This window comes from Suricata suricatta, chromosome 8 (assembly GCF_006229205.1).
Source record: "Suricata suricatta isolate VVHF042 chromosome 8, meerkat_22Aug2017_6uvM2_HiC, whole genome shotgun sequence".
NCBI lineage: Eukaryota > Metazoa > Chordata > Mammalia > Carnivora > Herpestidae > Suricata > Suricata suricatta.
In genome coordinates, this window is record NC_043707.1 from 36,928,773 (window position 1) to 36,943,158 (window position 14,386).

Genomic DNA, 14,386 nt, shown 5'->3' on the forward strand with positions numbered 1-14,386 from the left:
CCAGGCCTCCTGCCCGCTGGCCTGTGTGAGTGGGCGTCCAGCCCCCAGCACCTGCACGTCCAGGACCGCCCGTGAAGGGCCGGCCCTCGTGCCTCCTCACCAGCCCTGGGAGGGCCTCTGTGGTTCCCCTTTCATTCAGAAAAGGGACCAGGCCAGGGGTCAAATCTGGAGCTCAGGACTAGGAAGAGCCCTGCTCTTTGGAGTCACTGCTGTCTTCACAGTTATTTACGTTTAATTGGACAACTTCAAATTCGAAGTTCAGGCCATTCATGTGCTTGTTCTCTTCATTCCTTAACTACACGCACACGTCAGGGCCCTGTCCCGGGCGGGACCCCATCTCTGCCACAACCCTCCATCAAGCGACTGATCCCAGCCCCACTGCTGCCCCACAGCTGTCCTGGTCTGGGCTAGCCCCTCACCCCGGCCCCTCTTGCCCCCAGAGCTGAGGAAGCAGGTGGAGAGCGCTGAGCTGAGAAACCAGCGACTGAAGGAGGTCTTTCACACGAAGATCCAGGAGTTCCGGAAAGTGTGCTATGCGCTCACGGGCTACCAGATAGACGTCACCACGGAGAGCCAGTACCGGCTGACGTCCATGTATGCTGAGCACAAGGCTGACTGCCTCATCTTCAAGGTAGGTCCCACGGTGATGCGCCACCAATGTGGAGAGCACGTCCGCCCGGAGTCCTGCCGGACAGATGGGACAGGAGCCGCCTGCCCTCAGAAGGCGTGGCCTGCTGGGTGGGGCGTGGGGGGCCTCAGAGAGCGATGGTCTGTGTTGGGCCAGGGAGGCAGGCCTCAGGACTGGACTGTGCCCTCAGGTCTGCCCGAGATACCCGGGCTGGATCCCCAGCCAGACTGGAGTGCAGGTACTCGGCAGCTGATGTTGGCCCCAGACTCCTGGAGATGCCAGGCGAGCTGGGGGCTCCTCTGTGGGGGCCTCGGAGTTGGAGTTGGCATGTGGAGCTGGGCCCATGTCCAGGCCGGGGGTGGTGTCCACATTTCAGGAGCAGACGGTTGCTGGGAACAATGCACCTGCACTTGAGGGGCAGGGCGGTCCCCATGGCAGAGCTTGGGGGGGGGGTTGCTGTGCCGACCTGGAAGGTTGGGCCCACCCCTGCCTTGCTGGCTTCACCTCCCTTTTCTCGAAGATGGTGCCCTGGGCCTGGTGTGGCTACAGGCAGCCATGGTCAACAGAGGCCCCCACGTAGGATGGCCATGGTGTGGAGAGGGCCGTCGACCTGCCTCTGCCCACATTTGTAAAAACAAAAAACCCCACAGAACCCACTCTGCTGTTTCTGTAAAAATAAACCTGTAGTCCATGTGATCCACGTAGTTTGGGTAGAATGCGACAGTAAATGACGTCCCGCCTGCCTCGCTTCATCATGAGCCTCACAGTGAACCCCTGCCCACCGGGCCGCTTCCTGGCAGGGTGCTGGCCAGCCTGTGGGCACCCAGTCACAGGGAGCCCGAGGGAAGAGGGGTCCCGGCCTCACCTCCCGCCCTGCGGTGCCATTTTGCAGGTTTGCAGGGGCCCCTGACCTCACTCTCATCCCCCTTCCATCCTGGTGGCTTTTCCTCGTGCTGTCAGAGCTGTGCCTCAGTCTGCAGTCTGCCTTCCGACACCTCCAACCTTCTTGGGTCACGCGCATGTGTCTGTTTTTACGTTTCTAAGTAAGCTCTCAGAAACTTGTCTCCTGTGTAATTCCGCATTCTTCCCGAGAACTCAGGCCCTGATGAATGCTTCATGCTCTGTAGGGATCCCATGCGGTTTTCTGTGAGGTCAAGTATGTAAGCAGAGATGTTCACTCTGGACAGGACAGTTACTGTAGAGCAGAACCCGGCAAGCAGGCACTGTCAGGCCGTCCCTCCCACCAGACCCTCTGCCACCACCTCCGACCCCGGACCCTCCACTGTCCCCCAGATCTTCTGCCGTACCCCACCCTGGACCCTCTCTGTTCCCCCACAGACCCTCCGCCGTCCCCCCATGCTCTCTGCTGTGTCCCCCCACCCTCAGCTCTCCCTGTGCCCAAGGCCTCGCCATGCTCAGCAGTCGCCCCCACCAGGCTCCGTAAGTGTATGTATCCACACCCTCGGCTCACCGCAGCTCAGCTCCTGAGCATCGCTGCCCTCTCCTGAGGGTCCCTGCGGGGTCCAGCAGTTCTGCCTCCTGCCTTGCCCGGCTGCAGGCCTGGCTCTGGACGTAAGGGACAATGAGCTGGGAGCATAATGGGTGTGAGATAGCCCCCACGGATGACAGGAGGACTGGTGGCTCAACCCTCCGCTCACATCCAGCAAGCCCTGGATGCCCTCACCTGGCACCCCTGCCTTCACCGTCCCAGCCAGGCCTCCAGCCCCGCCCCAGGTAGGGGGGAGATGTGTGCAGTGTCGGGAGACATGGCTATGCTCACGACCCCACCACGTTCGAGATGTCTGATGTGGAATGGGGTGGGCTCTCCGGCCGTGTTGTCGGAGGAAACGTGGAGGGGCCTTGCTGACGTGAGGTGCAGAGCACGGTGCTCACTGGGCCTTGGAGGCCATACAGAGAGCTGTCCCTTGTCCAGGCTGCCAGACTTGGAGCCGCACGCCACTCTTCCACAGCTGGAGACCACTCTGAGCCTCGGTCTCGTCTGTGAGTCAGGTGTCAGAACTGGGGGAGCTCATGACCATGACCCCACCGTAGGGCCACCTAGGCAAGGGCACCCGCCCCTGTACTCTGCCCGCAGGACCCTCCAATCCCCTGGCATCCCTGGGACAGGACAGGTGCAGCCACAGGGGGGGTCAGCCGCAGTGGCTGCTGGACAGAGCGAGAGAACCAGGACCCAGGACCTCAGGGGAGGGGGGCAGAGAGGGGAGCCTGACTCTGCCTCCATGGGTGCGGGGGGCTGTCCTGGGAACTGGAGGCTAGTATCATGCGCGTGCACGTGTGAGTGGCACACACACTGGCCTGCCCCTGCCCGACCTCCAGCAGGGAATGTGGGAGCGTCATCTCTCCTCGGGCCTCTCACGGCTCCATGCCAGTCAGAGGCCTGCCCAGCACCTGGTGCACCATCCCCCTCCCCCCCGGTACCGGCCTCCCGCCTGCTTATCCCTGCATCCCTCTGCTCACACCCTGGCCGGCCTCCCCTGGAAGCCCAGCTTTTCCAAGGACACGAGCCGTTCCCTTGCTGTCTTCAGTCCCGTCGCCCCCTCGGTGCCTGGATCCGAGTGGGTGGGATTTTGTTTTTCTTGTCCTGGCTCTTGAGGAAGCACTGGGAGCCTGTGGGGTGACTCGGCTCGGGCCCCAGGCTCACACTTCCTGCCCTCAGCTTACCTCTCTCCCCTTGGGGTGGGGCTGTGAGGTCCCAGCATCCTGGTGGGGTCCCCAGTCCAGCCACCTCCACCCGGGACCCAGCCCGGGAGTCCTTCCTAAGTCCCCCCAAGGGGCCTTCCCCTCAGTTCTGCAGGTGAGGCCCATAGCACCCTGGCTAGCTGGTGCCCCTGGGCTCCCTGACATGGCCGTGAGAGCCACCCATGCTCGCACAACCACGGGCACCTGCTTCTCAGGGCCTATGCATGTCCACGTGGGGCCTTCTGGGAGCTCACAGGCTACCCAACGGGAGGGGCCCGGTGAGGGGTGCATCCTCTTGGCCGGTTCAACCCTCTGCCCACAGAGCCCTCCCTACCCTCCTGAGGTGCCAGCCCTGCTTGCTCTCCAAGGTGGCCCTGTCCTCCCTCTACGCCTCCACTGGCAAAAAATGCTGGGCCACGTGAAGCAGAGGGCCCCAAAGCGTGGCAGTGTCCACAGACTATCTAGACGAGGGCATGTGTTCAGTTGCTCGGCCAGAGGCCTCCTGGACCCTGGAAACGCTGAGCCCTGGGCATCCCCAGGGTGAGTGCTGTCAGGCCCTCAGCAGCCCCAAAGAAGGTGCGTCCGGAGCTGCCGAGCCTGTGAGGACATCTCTGACCAGGGGCTGGAAGTGACTGACAGTGATGCACCTGCTGCCTTTGCCCGGTTACTGATGTGACAGGAGGCCCCGTTCCATCCTCTACCCTGCTCACGTGCCTACTCGGCCCTGAGAGTGCAGGTGGTGCACGAGGGCAGACGGGCAGGTGGGGAGAAAGTGCTAGCAGCTACGTAGGAGAGAGAACGGCAGACTGGCCACGTGCAAACATTCACTGCCCTCCAGGAACCCAGACATAGGGGGACACAAGATGCCCTGGAGCCCTCCCCCTCTCGGCCAGGTCACTGCACCCTGTGGGACTCGGGTTCCCCACCCACAGTGAGGAGCTTGCCTCGATGCGCCCTAGGGCCAAAAGGGGTTGGCCAGCGAGCTGAGCATTCTCTGGGGCAGCGGGGAAGGGTTCCCGGGGAGCTGGCCGTCCCAAGGGGGGATGCCACAGGTCAGAGACCAGCCCCAGAGGCGGGCCCACCACTGGCCCCCACACTGCCTTGGGGGCCCTGCTGCCAGGGGGCTGAGCAGCAGTGGAGTTGGGCTGCAGGGCGTCACAGTAAGCTGCAGTCGCCTGGCCCCTTCAGCTCATTTTCTTTTATTTTCCCAAAGACGATTTTTCAGGCAGGAAAGGGGCTGAAGGCAGAGTTAGAAATAGCTGCGTGCCGTTCCAGTTGAGCGTGCTCCGCAGATGTGCGCCGGCATAATTGAGGATTCGGGCGCACCCCCGAGCTCTGCTCCAGGAGACGCGGCGCCCTGCGGCCCAGCCTTTGCTGCCGCATGGGTGGGAGCCGCCTGCCCCGGGGGCCACCACTCTGAGGACAGGCAGGGACTCTGGCCCGGCAGGGGCCTGGCCACCCACCCCACCCCACCCCGCAGGAGAAGCCCGTGGCGCCACAGGTGCGCGCGAGTGTCTGGGATTGCCAGAGCCCTGTTCTCTGGGCCTGTCATTCTGGCTGGCTGTGGTTCGTGAGCTCACCAGCCCTCCCTCCTGAAAATCAGCCGGGGCGTGCCCCCTGCCCAGGAGGGAGGCAAGGGTGGCTGGGATGGCGGCTGAGTCTCGGGGCCCGGCTCTGGTGTGAGTACCCTTGGGACACAGCCGTGGACATGGGGATCACCCTCGGACCAGCAGACAAGGCAGGGACACCACTAGGGGCACCAGTGGAGCAGCTGGAGGGCAGGGGAGAGGCGTGTATGTAAACCAAGTCACCCCTCGGGGGCTCAGTGTTGCTGCAGTGTGTGCTCTAGGGACACTGCCATTGAGTCCCGCTGGCACCAGTGCCCAAACTCTTGAGTGACAGGCACAGAGGCCACCAGCATCCTGTGGCGTCCTGGGCATCAGGGTTGGGAAGGGCCAGGGGCCAGGCCGGGGAGAGGGGTGGTCGGGCCAAGCAAAATGGAGGGCTTGGACCAGGTCGCAGTGAGGCGAGAAGCCCATGGCACATGGTGACCTCCAAGGGGCATCATCTCGCTGGCACAGGGCTGGCGGGCCTTGTAGTTGCTGTGGCAACAACACCTGGCCAGAGGAGGAAGAAGAGGGGCTTCCGGGAGCAGCAGCTGCCCCCCAGGTCCCAGGGACACTCCACTGGTCTGGTGTTGGCCCGGGACAGGCCCTGACAGCGTGGCCCCATGCAGCCCCCGGGACGCCGACGTCACAGTTTCCTGGGCTTTTCTGAGCACCCCTGGGCACTCGAGGCCGTGAGTATGAGCTTCCAGACCTTCAGGAAGTGCCTTTCTCCCAACAGTCAGAAGTGAGGGTATTTGGGGCACCAAGAGCAGGGCCGAGGGCTGGGTCTAGGCGAGGCAGGCAGGAAGCGGCCCACCTGGAGCCCTGCAGGGGACTCGCGGCCCGTTCCTCGAAGGGGCGGTGCACACACTGGAGCCTTGTGTCAGGAGAGAGGCTGCTCTGAGGCTGGATAAGGGTCGTCCCTCCCCCTCCATCCTGCTGTGGGCGCCCACCCTGTCACCCCATCATCTGTCCTGAGCCCTTGTGTTGGGTCTGATGGTTTGATGGCATTTTGTGGGAGGAGCAGACCTGGGCGTCTTCTGGCCAATGCAGGCCATTCCCTGCTTTGCCGTCTTTACAGGCAGGGCTCCCAGATCCTGGCGTCAGGAGAGAGCAGGGTGAGGGGCAGGCTTGTGGGCACCAGTGCCCCACTGCTGTCAACCACACATGAGAACTTCCTGCCCTGGGTGCTCAGGCCCATTGGACTCAGGGTGGGCACAGCCTGCCCAGGGTCCTCAGCCCCTTTCCTCTCCCAACCAGTGCAGGCACCTGCCCTCCCCCGTCGACCCCTGACTACCCACCCTGCCAGCGTGCCCCTGGGGCGCTCCTGGGCCTGGACCAGGCTGCTCTCTGATTGAAGTCAGTTCCATGGAGTCCAGGCTGCAGCGCAGGCGGCATGAGGACCCACAGCCTGCCCGGTGAAGCACCATGCAGGCCTCCCTGTGGGCTGGGGTGCTGCTGGGGCCGTGACCCTGAGGCGGGGGCTAGGGTTTGACACTTTGGCTGAAGTCTGCCCCTGCCAGACAGATTGGCGGGTGTTCCTGCCCCACCCGGCAGCTGCTCCCAGGTCTGGGCAGCTGAGGAAGGCTGGGGGTACCTGGACCCCAGACCGGCTCACTGAGACTGGCTGGTGCATTTGAGGCCTAGCACTGGCTCTTGGCGGCCAAGTCACAGCCCACTCCCCTACCCCCGGGCTCGTCTTCCCGAAGGCCACCTTGTAGCCTGTGGGGTGGACCATCTACTGCAGGGGGACAGCTGGCTGCTGGGGCAAACAGGCATCTCTCCAGCCTGGCCATGGGCCTGAGCGCCCAGGAGGTGCCCAGCCCAGCCTGAGGGTGAGGACCCAGAGGTTCTATCACACCAGGACCTGCACACCCTCTCTGCCATGGTGTTTTCACCTCGACTTTGACAGAAAATGGTCAAGCCTCTGGGGACCCCTGCATTTACGTGTGTGGGGACAGACGTCCTGCAAGGGGCACAGACTTTCCTTCCACTTCCAGCCAGATGCCCACTCTCAGGGCTGGAGCGTCTGTTGCAGGCTGAGCAACAGGGAGAGAAAGAGGTTGGCTTTGTCTCCTCCCACTTCTAAAGCAGAGCCAATACCAGCCCTGAGGGCACTTGGAGTTTGCCGGGTGAGCCTGGCCTTTCATCCTGCCACCTGCCTAGGGGACACTGCTGCCCCCGCCACGTGCTGAGGGCTTGTCCTCAGGCTGCCAACCAGAGGAGGGGCTCTGCTGGCCCAGACAGAGAGCTCTGGGCTCCCAGAACTTTGCTTCTCCTGGAGGAAGTGCTGGAAGCCTTCCAGGCCCCACGCAGACTGCCCAGGGCACAGCCACAGAGTCTCTCCTGCCCCCTGACTGAGGGGCTGCCCCTCAGGCTTGCAGGGTCCCTACTGGCTCTGGCCTCGCCCCTGCTCTCTGCAGGCTGGGGAAGAATGGTGGGCGAGCCAGGGTTCATGCGGCCCCACCAGGACGTGGAGAGCCAATGGTGCTTCCGCGTGGGGGTCCCGGGGGTGGGGTGCAGCTGCAAGGTTTCTCCTTCACCCCTCTCCTGACAGGCTGTCGGGGCCACGCAAAGGCTCATGGGGGAAGAAGCACCCCCATATCCTGCTATAACACCAGGGCCCAGACAAACACCTTAATTTGAATTTCCTTTTTTTGGGTCCTTTGAATTTCAAGTGGAGCTGCTTTGAACGCATGCTGGCTTCCAAACTTCTCTTGTTCATTCAGCTGAGTGGGCACGGGAATCTGGGTGGCCCAGAGCATCCTCTGAGCCCCCTCTGCCCAGACGCACTTGCCTCCTGGGCCTCACGTGGGAGAGGCCAGGCTTGTGCTTGCCAGGAGGGCGCCCCATGCAGAGCCACCACTTCCCGGTGTTTGCTGGGCCCTCCTGGGGCGGGGGGTCTGGAGGCAGGACTGGACAGCAGCCGGGATCCCAGGCCACAGCCCTCAGCTCAGGGTACAGAAAAGCTCACCAGCGTCAGGATGCAAAGTCACAGATGTGAGTGAAATGCTGGCCGGCTTGGTGTACAGTCAGTGCTGCCCTTCTGCTTATGAGATGGGCTCAAGAAGAGGCTAGTGATTCTTCACAACTTGTTGGGATGACAGCATCTTCCCAAGAAAATGGACCATATCCTTCCAGTGCTCAGTGGGCCGTGACCGTGTGAGGCAGTACAGCGCACAGGGAAAGGCTGGTTTCAGTTCCAGCAGCTTATGCAAAGGCCCTGTGGTTAAGAAGACCCAGGTGTCCTCAGAACTGAAACAAGGCTGTGGGGCTGGACCCTCAGATTTCCGAGGACTGTGGTCTAAGGGGAGGCGGGTGAGGAGCAGGGCTTGGGGCACACAGGGCCCTGATGGCCCGGGCAGAGTGTTGGCCCTTTATCCTGAGAATGGCAGGACCTCATTCAAGAGCTTTTAATACTGGGGGCAGGGGGCTGCTGAGGGCCTTAGCTGACTTGGAGGAGTGCTGGGTGAGCAGGAGTTTGAGGGGGAGGAGGGCTGAGAGGGAGCCTAGTCCACGATCACAGTGAGGTGAGTCCAGGCGCCCCTAGGCAGCTGCAGACCCTGTCCCAGACCTCCCTCGGGGGCCTGGACATGCAAGGCTGTGCCCTGGGGCCCCGGGGACTTTGGCACACTTGGGCTCGCCTCCTCCCTCCCTGCTGGCCCCACAGCGTACCGGCGATCTGATTGTAAAAGCAGCTGTTGGGAACCTGTCAGAAAAAGGGGCGTGCAAAGGGGACCTCAGTCACACGTTACCCCATCACCAGAGGCGGCGCTGGCCATTCACAGCACGCTCTCCGTGTTCTCTGGGCAGGTTTCCACGCTTTGTACATGTACATCCTGGTAAAATGGGGCCTGACGCATAGTTTTGTTTCCTGCTTCATTCCACACTTCCCACAAGAATCATATCCCCAGTTAAGCGTTCCTCACAGTGCTGGTGCTGGATGCTGGCGGACAGTGCTGCTCGTGGCTTTGCCCTAATTCAGCGTGTTTCCTTGTGGTGGGACCCTCAGTTAGCTCCCCTGTTCCGTCCCCATCTGTCTGTCCGCTATGATGACCTGTGAATGGGTATTCACAGACGAGGCTCCTCACAGGTCAGGTCAAGGGTAAGACCGTTTCCAAGCTTGTTGTTCTGATCTTTCTGGACCAACAGGACTGCAGGAAGCCAGGCCCGAGTCCCGGGGAAATCCTGGTGCCTCAGGTCCGTGCAGCTTTGCATGTGCTCATGATCCCTGGTCAGACCCCAAGGCAGTGAGAGGACACAGCTTCCAGTTCTCCACCTTCCAGATGAGCGAGCTGCAGCCCCCAGGACGCGCAGCAGACCCTCGAATGATGCCAATCTCTGTTCCCTGGGGGAGCGCTTGGCCCAGCCGTCAACCCGGTCCCCCCATCTCTGCTCGGAACTGTCAGTAGCCCCCCAGAAAGCTACTTGCCCCTTTTCCCATGTCTGCACTCTCCTCCCCCACAGTGGGAGCTTGGGGGCCACCCTCGCGAGGGCCATGCCCCCAGGCAGGGAGTGGGCATCCAGAGGGCCCACAAGGCTAGCATCTTCCCTCGGCCCTGTGAACGCAGAGTCGGCTTACCTTGGGCTGATCTCAAGATAGTCTCTGTGCATGTTCTGCTGGGGTTCACGGAGCGTCTTGGATTTGGGGTTGATAACTGAACAGAATCGGATAACCTAGGCTGTCATTTCTTCAAAAACTGCTTCTGTGTCCCTCCCCTCTTTTCTGGGGCCCCAGTTACAAACATTTAAAGCCCCTTGGTTTCGTCCTGCCAGCCACTGATGCCACGTGTGTGTCGTCTGTGCCTCGTGTGGATGCTCTCTGTTGCTCCCTCTTCAAGTTCACCGACCTGCTCTTTGAGTGTTTCATCTGCTCCAGTGGGTTTTTCATCTCACGTACTGTGTTTTGGCAGGAAGTCTGTCAGCTGACCCTTCTGAGGCTTGTTTTTAAGCTCAGGCAGGGCTGGTCAAGACTGCTTTTATTGTAGACCTAAATCGTGCTGCTGAGACGTAACACTTCCAGGGTCTCTGGTAAATGCCCTGGGCGCCCGCTGCAACTCCTCTGTGGCCTGGGGTCGGAGAACCCCTCCCCCTGCTCCACTCCGTCCTGTGGGTGCTCCCCACCACGCCCTTGGCCTGAGCCTCGCGGGCTCCCCTCCTATGTCTCTCGGGTATCGCTGTGGCCACTTGCCCAGCCTGTGTGAACACTTACCATGTGTGACCCATTTTCTCGGTCATTTACGACATGAAAGCAGGTCTGATCCTGGTTTCTGTATGAGGAAGGCGCTCCACCCTGTAACCCTGAAAACGTACAGGAGATATGATGTGTCAGCGTGGATCCCTGGGCAGAAGTCACTGTCCTCGTCCCCTTTCCAGAAGTGCCATGGCCCTGGCTGTGCTGAAGCCCTGGGGCAGGAAGCCGTGGGCACAGACCCTCCCCCTCACAGCTGGTTTCCTCCCCCCTTGGCCATGGGGGTCCTTGTGTGAGTGAGAACGGGGCTCTGAGCTCCTGGGAGCCGCAACCCGTTCCTCTCCCAGACACCCCAGTGTGACCGACGGGCAAGGGGAATAGTGGCCCTTGGTTTCCTAGGTTTGTTTCCAACTGTTGCTCTTTTCACTTTTGTTGTGGGAAAAGTTAAACATCTCTGGGAGTGAACCAAGTCAAGGATCCCACGTGCCCGCAGAAGCCCCCCACCCCCATTCCCTTTATTACTCAGAAGCACTTCGCAGGCACCGTGCCAGCGTGTGAGCGTTTCGGCATTGACCAGCATTGTCACCGGGGGGTTGGTTTGGTTAGATGGAGACAGGAGGGCATTGCGGTGCAGTGGCGCATCATGGCGAGCGGTGTTGGGCCAGCGTGCAGGTCCCACAGGGCACCAGGGGTGGGTGGGCACTGGTGCCAGTTGACATGAGCCTGGGCGTGCAGGTGCACTAGGGCCTTGTACTCCCCGCGGCCAGACAGCACGTCACGGGGATGGTGTGACCGCCGTGCAGGTCCCACAGGGCACTGGTGCCAGTCGACATGAGCCTGGGCGTGCAGGTGCACTAGGGCCTCGTACTCCCTGCGGCCAGACAGCACGTCACGGGGATGGTGTGACCGCCGGCGGGGTTTTTCCCAGATAAGACTGTTAGGGATGCTGTAGATGGTCAGCGCCACCTCGCACACCTCCTCTGCATGGCCTTTTCCTCCATGCCCATGCTGGGCAGGGGCAGAGTGGGGTCCCCACTGTCTCTCTGTCTCACAGGGATACCCGTCCTGACGGATTGGAGCCCCTCCCTTATGAGCTCATTTTACCTTAATTAATTTCCTCCACCAAAGCCCCGCCTCTGAACGCAGAACACGACTCTGGGGGACACAGGCTGGTAAGCGTAATTCTGCGTGTCAGCTACTGAGGCACAGCCACCTGTGTATGTGAACCACGGACCCATGGGCACGTGTAGTCTTACGTGCCTGGGATCTGTCACGCCTGCTGGGGACCTTCTTAGAGCAGGCTCTTCTCTCTGTGATTCTTCTCACGCTTGGCTCCCTCCGTCTCTGTGCGGGGACACACCCGCCCTGTGCCCACACCCCTCTGAGCCCAAGATCTGAGGAGCTGGGAGGGTTGCAGAGCTGTGGCCCAGACTTGCCCATAAAACTCCCAAGCTGACTTGTTGTCAGTGATGTTTCCGGCCCAGAGAAAGGGTGGCCTGTCATCTAGGCAAAGGGATGTTTTCTCCTTGGTCTGCCGGCCCCTGCCTCCCAGGACCCCGTAGCCTCAGCTGTGAGCACAGACCCAGGGCGGGCACGGGCAGACTCACCCTGTGAGACCCGTGCAGGAAGGCCGGGCAGAGGAGGGCCCCTCCTATGGGAGCAGCCTCCAACTGGGGCAGAAAGGAGGGGCCTTCCCCAGGCAGGGGCCCAGGTCACTGGATACTTGGACTTGCCCAGCCCACCTTGCAGGGGAGGGGAAGGCATATTCCCTAGGGAAAGCCCCTCTCCCAGAGCCCCATGGCAGCCCTGGCAGAATGCAGGCTGCTAGGTTCTCAGGGTGGGGGCTGCAGGGTCCCAAGCGCTGCGCCCTTCCCCCTGCCCCTGGGCAGGTAGCAGGTGGGTCAGGAGATGTTTTTGCTCCACAGCACGATGCCTGAGCCCAGCAGGCAATCGATGAGTGGCCGCCATCCCAGGGGTTGCTGATCCATGAGAGCAGCTCAGTGGCCTCCCAAGTCCTTGGAGGGAACCATGCTTGGCCCCACACTGCGTGGACGATGTTGGCTCATTAGGATCACGGGGCCAGCCCCTCTGCCTCCTCCGCCTCCCCCCAGAGATGCTCTGGTCATGATGAGCGTCTCATTCGGGCACCGTCTGCTCACCAGCCACATCTTCCTGTCTGTGGGCAGCGGATGCTGAGGCTTGGGCCTGTCCCTGTCCCCCTGGCAGCCAGAACTCTGACCAGAGATGACGAGGGGAAGTGGGATCCACCCAGGGCCTTCTGCAGCTAGGAGGCCAGAGGCCACTCCCCGGCCGCCCCGGCCTGTATGCCCAGTGGGCTGAAGGAGCCCTGAAAACACTCATCTGCACTTGATCTTTGCAGGGCCTTCCTCCCCCACCCCAACCCCGCCGGTGACGGGCCCCAGCTGTGAACTGGGAACTGATGCTTGTCCCACCACCCTTCCTGCCACCGCCATAAAGCCTCCACCTGCACCCACCAGCCTGGCACAGGCCAGGAGCGCCCCCACAGCGGGGCAGAGACGTGTGTTGGCCAGATGCCAGGGCTTGGTTAAGGTGCATGGAACATCTGGGCTGGAGGTCAGAGCGTGGTGAAGACAGCCCGCTGTGAAGCGTCTGTTTCTCACACCTGCTCATATTCAGAGACCTTTCTCCTGTTTTCTCGCTGACTGCCTGGGCGGCCCAGAGTGGGCTTGGGTCGGGATTGCCAGCTGGCTTTATGGATAACACGAGGGGCAGCTTCCTGAGCGGGGAGTGACCAGTCCCAGCTCACACACAAGGAAGGGCAGCCTGGTCTACATCCGCACCTCCTGCTGCAGACTTGTTCTCATCCCTCATCCCTTGTCCCTGGCTCCTGACACTTTGCAGACGGGCCCAGGCCCCCCACCTGCGTCCTGGTCCCCTCTTGGTGAGGTGTTTCTCCCTGACTTTCCAGCCTTGGGGGAAGGGCCTCATGGCATAGAGGGGAAAGTCTGGGGAGCCTGGACCCTGGCACTGGCCCCGCCCTGACCTGGGCAGGATGGATGGCGGAGGCTCGGCTCCCTCCCAGCCTCCCCCTGGCCTCTGTCCACTGGCCTCTACCGCACCTCCCTCTGTCTCGTGCAGGAAATCCCAGCACACACTTTCCCCCCCACCCGCAGGAACCACGTTTCCACACTCACTTCTCCAGGAGTGGTGTGTAAGGAGTGTGTAAAGAGAGGAGGGGGCTTCTGCCCACTGTGTGTCCTGTGACCCGTCCCCTGGAACCTCGTTGCCCTTGGCCGGTCCTGCCGAGAGGCACAGTCCTGTTGCCAGGTGCTGGCCAGTCTGCTCTCCTGGCCTCTGGAGTCAGAGCTTCCATACAGGGCTTTTCACCGATGCAGAGCAGGGGCCCTGGTGGGGGCCCCAACCCTTTCCTGGTGGGGGAGCCCACTGTGCCCCTGCCTAGCCCCGTCCTGCATCCCTGGTGCGCAAGTCCTGGCAGGCAGGATCCCCACGGTGGCGGCACTTCCCCACCACGAGCCCCCAGAACTGCGGGCAGAGGGTCTCCATCCCCGCCCAGGCACAGGACAGGTCCTCTCCCTGAATCAAGACTGCCTGAGGGACCCCCTTTCCTCGCTGCCTGCTTCGTCCCAAGGCTGGGGATGACTCCGCACTCCAGCAGCCTGTTTCACCTGCCTGGCTTCCCTGTCCACCCGGGCGCCCCCCCGCCCCCCGCACTTTGGAACCCCCTACCCCAGCTCGCTATCTACTGCACGGCCCATCCCAAGGGCCTCCCTCCTCAAAGCCACCAGTGCTGGTGAGGATGCACGCACCCGAAGGAGCCCCCGCCCTCTCCACCGGTGCCTGCAGGGTCTGCCCCTCCATCCCCACACGTCCCTGCACATCCCCACCGGCTCACTGCCCTGCTCCAGCACCTGACACCCGTACCGTCTTTTCCCCTGCCCGGGCAAGTCCCCACATGTCTGTGTGCCCCCAGCCTTCACAGTGGCTGCCAGGGACTCAAGCTGCCAGCCTGGGGGGAGGCGGGGGCAGGGTGACAGCCAGTTACCTCTGAGTGCACATCTGCCTTCCTGCCCTCTCCAGCCTCCGGGGGCTCCTGCTGAGGTGCCCAGATCCCGGGCATGTTGATGTGGCCTCGCAGGGTGACACCGAGCATGAGCTCCCCCAGGCGGGGACCCCGAGGCCAGAACTGCCCCCAGGCAAGGCGTGGCGCCCTGCTGGTGTGCGTTCGAAGGCTGGGAGGAGAGACAGCCCCGGCAGTAG

At 62.3% G+C, this 14,386-nt stretch overlaps 1 protein-coding gene across 1 annotated transcript in view; it reads left to right on the plus strand.

Annotated features, from left to right (window-relative positions):
• MAD1L1 (mitotic arrest deficient 1 like 1) overlaps positions 1-14,386 on the plus strand; it is a 288,983-nt gene that overhangs the window by 247,139 nt on the left and 27,458 nt on the right. Inside the window, exon 15 of the mRNA XM_029945762.1 lies at positions 441-631. Coding sequence (XP_029801622.1) covers positions 441-631 — 191 coding nt within the window. The remainder of the gene's footprint in view (positions 1-440; positions 632-14,386) is intronic.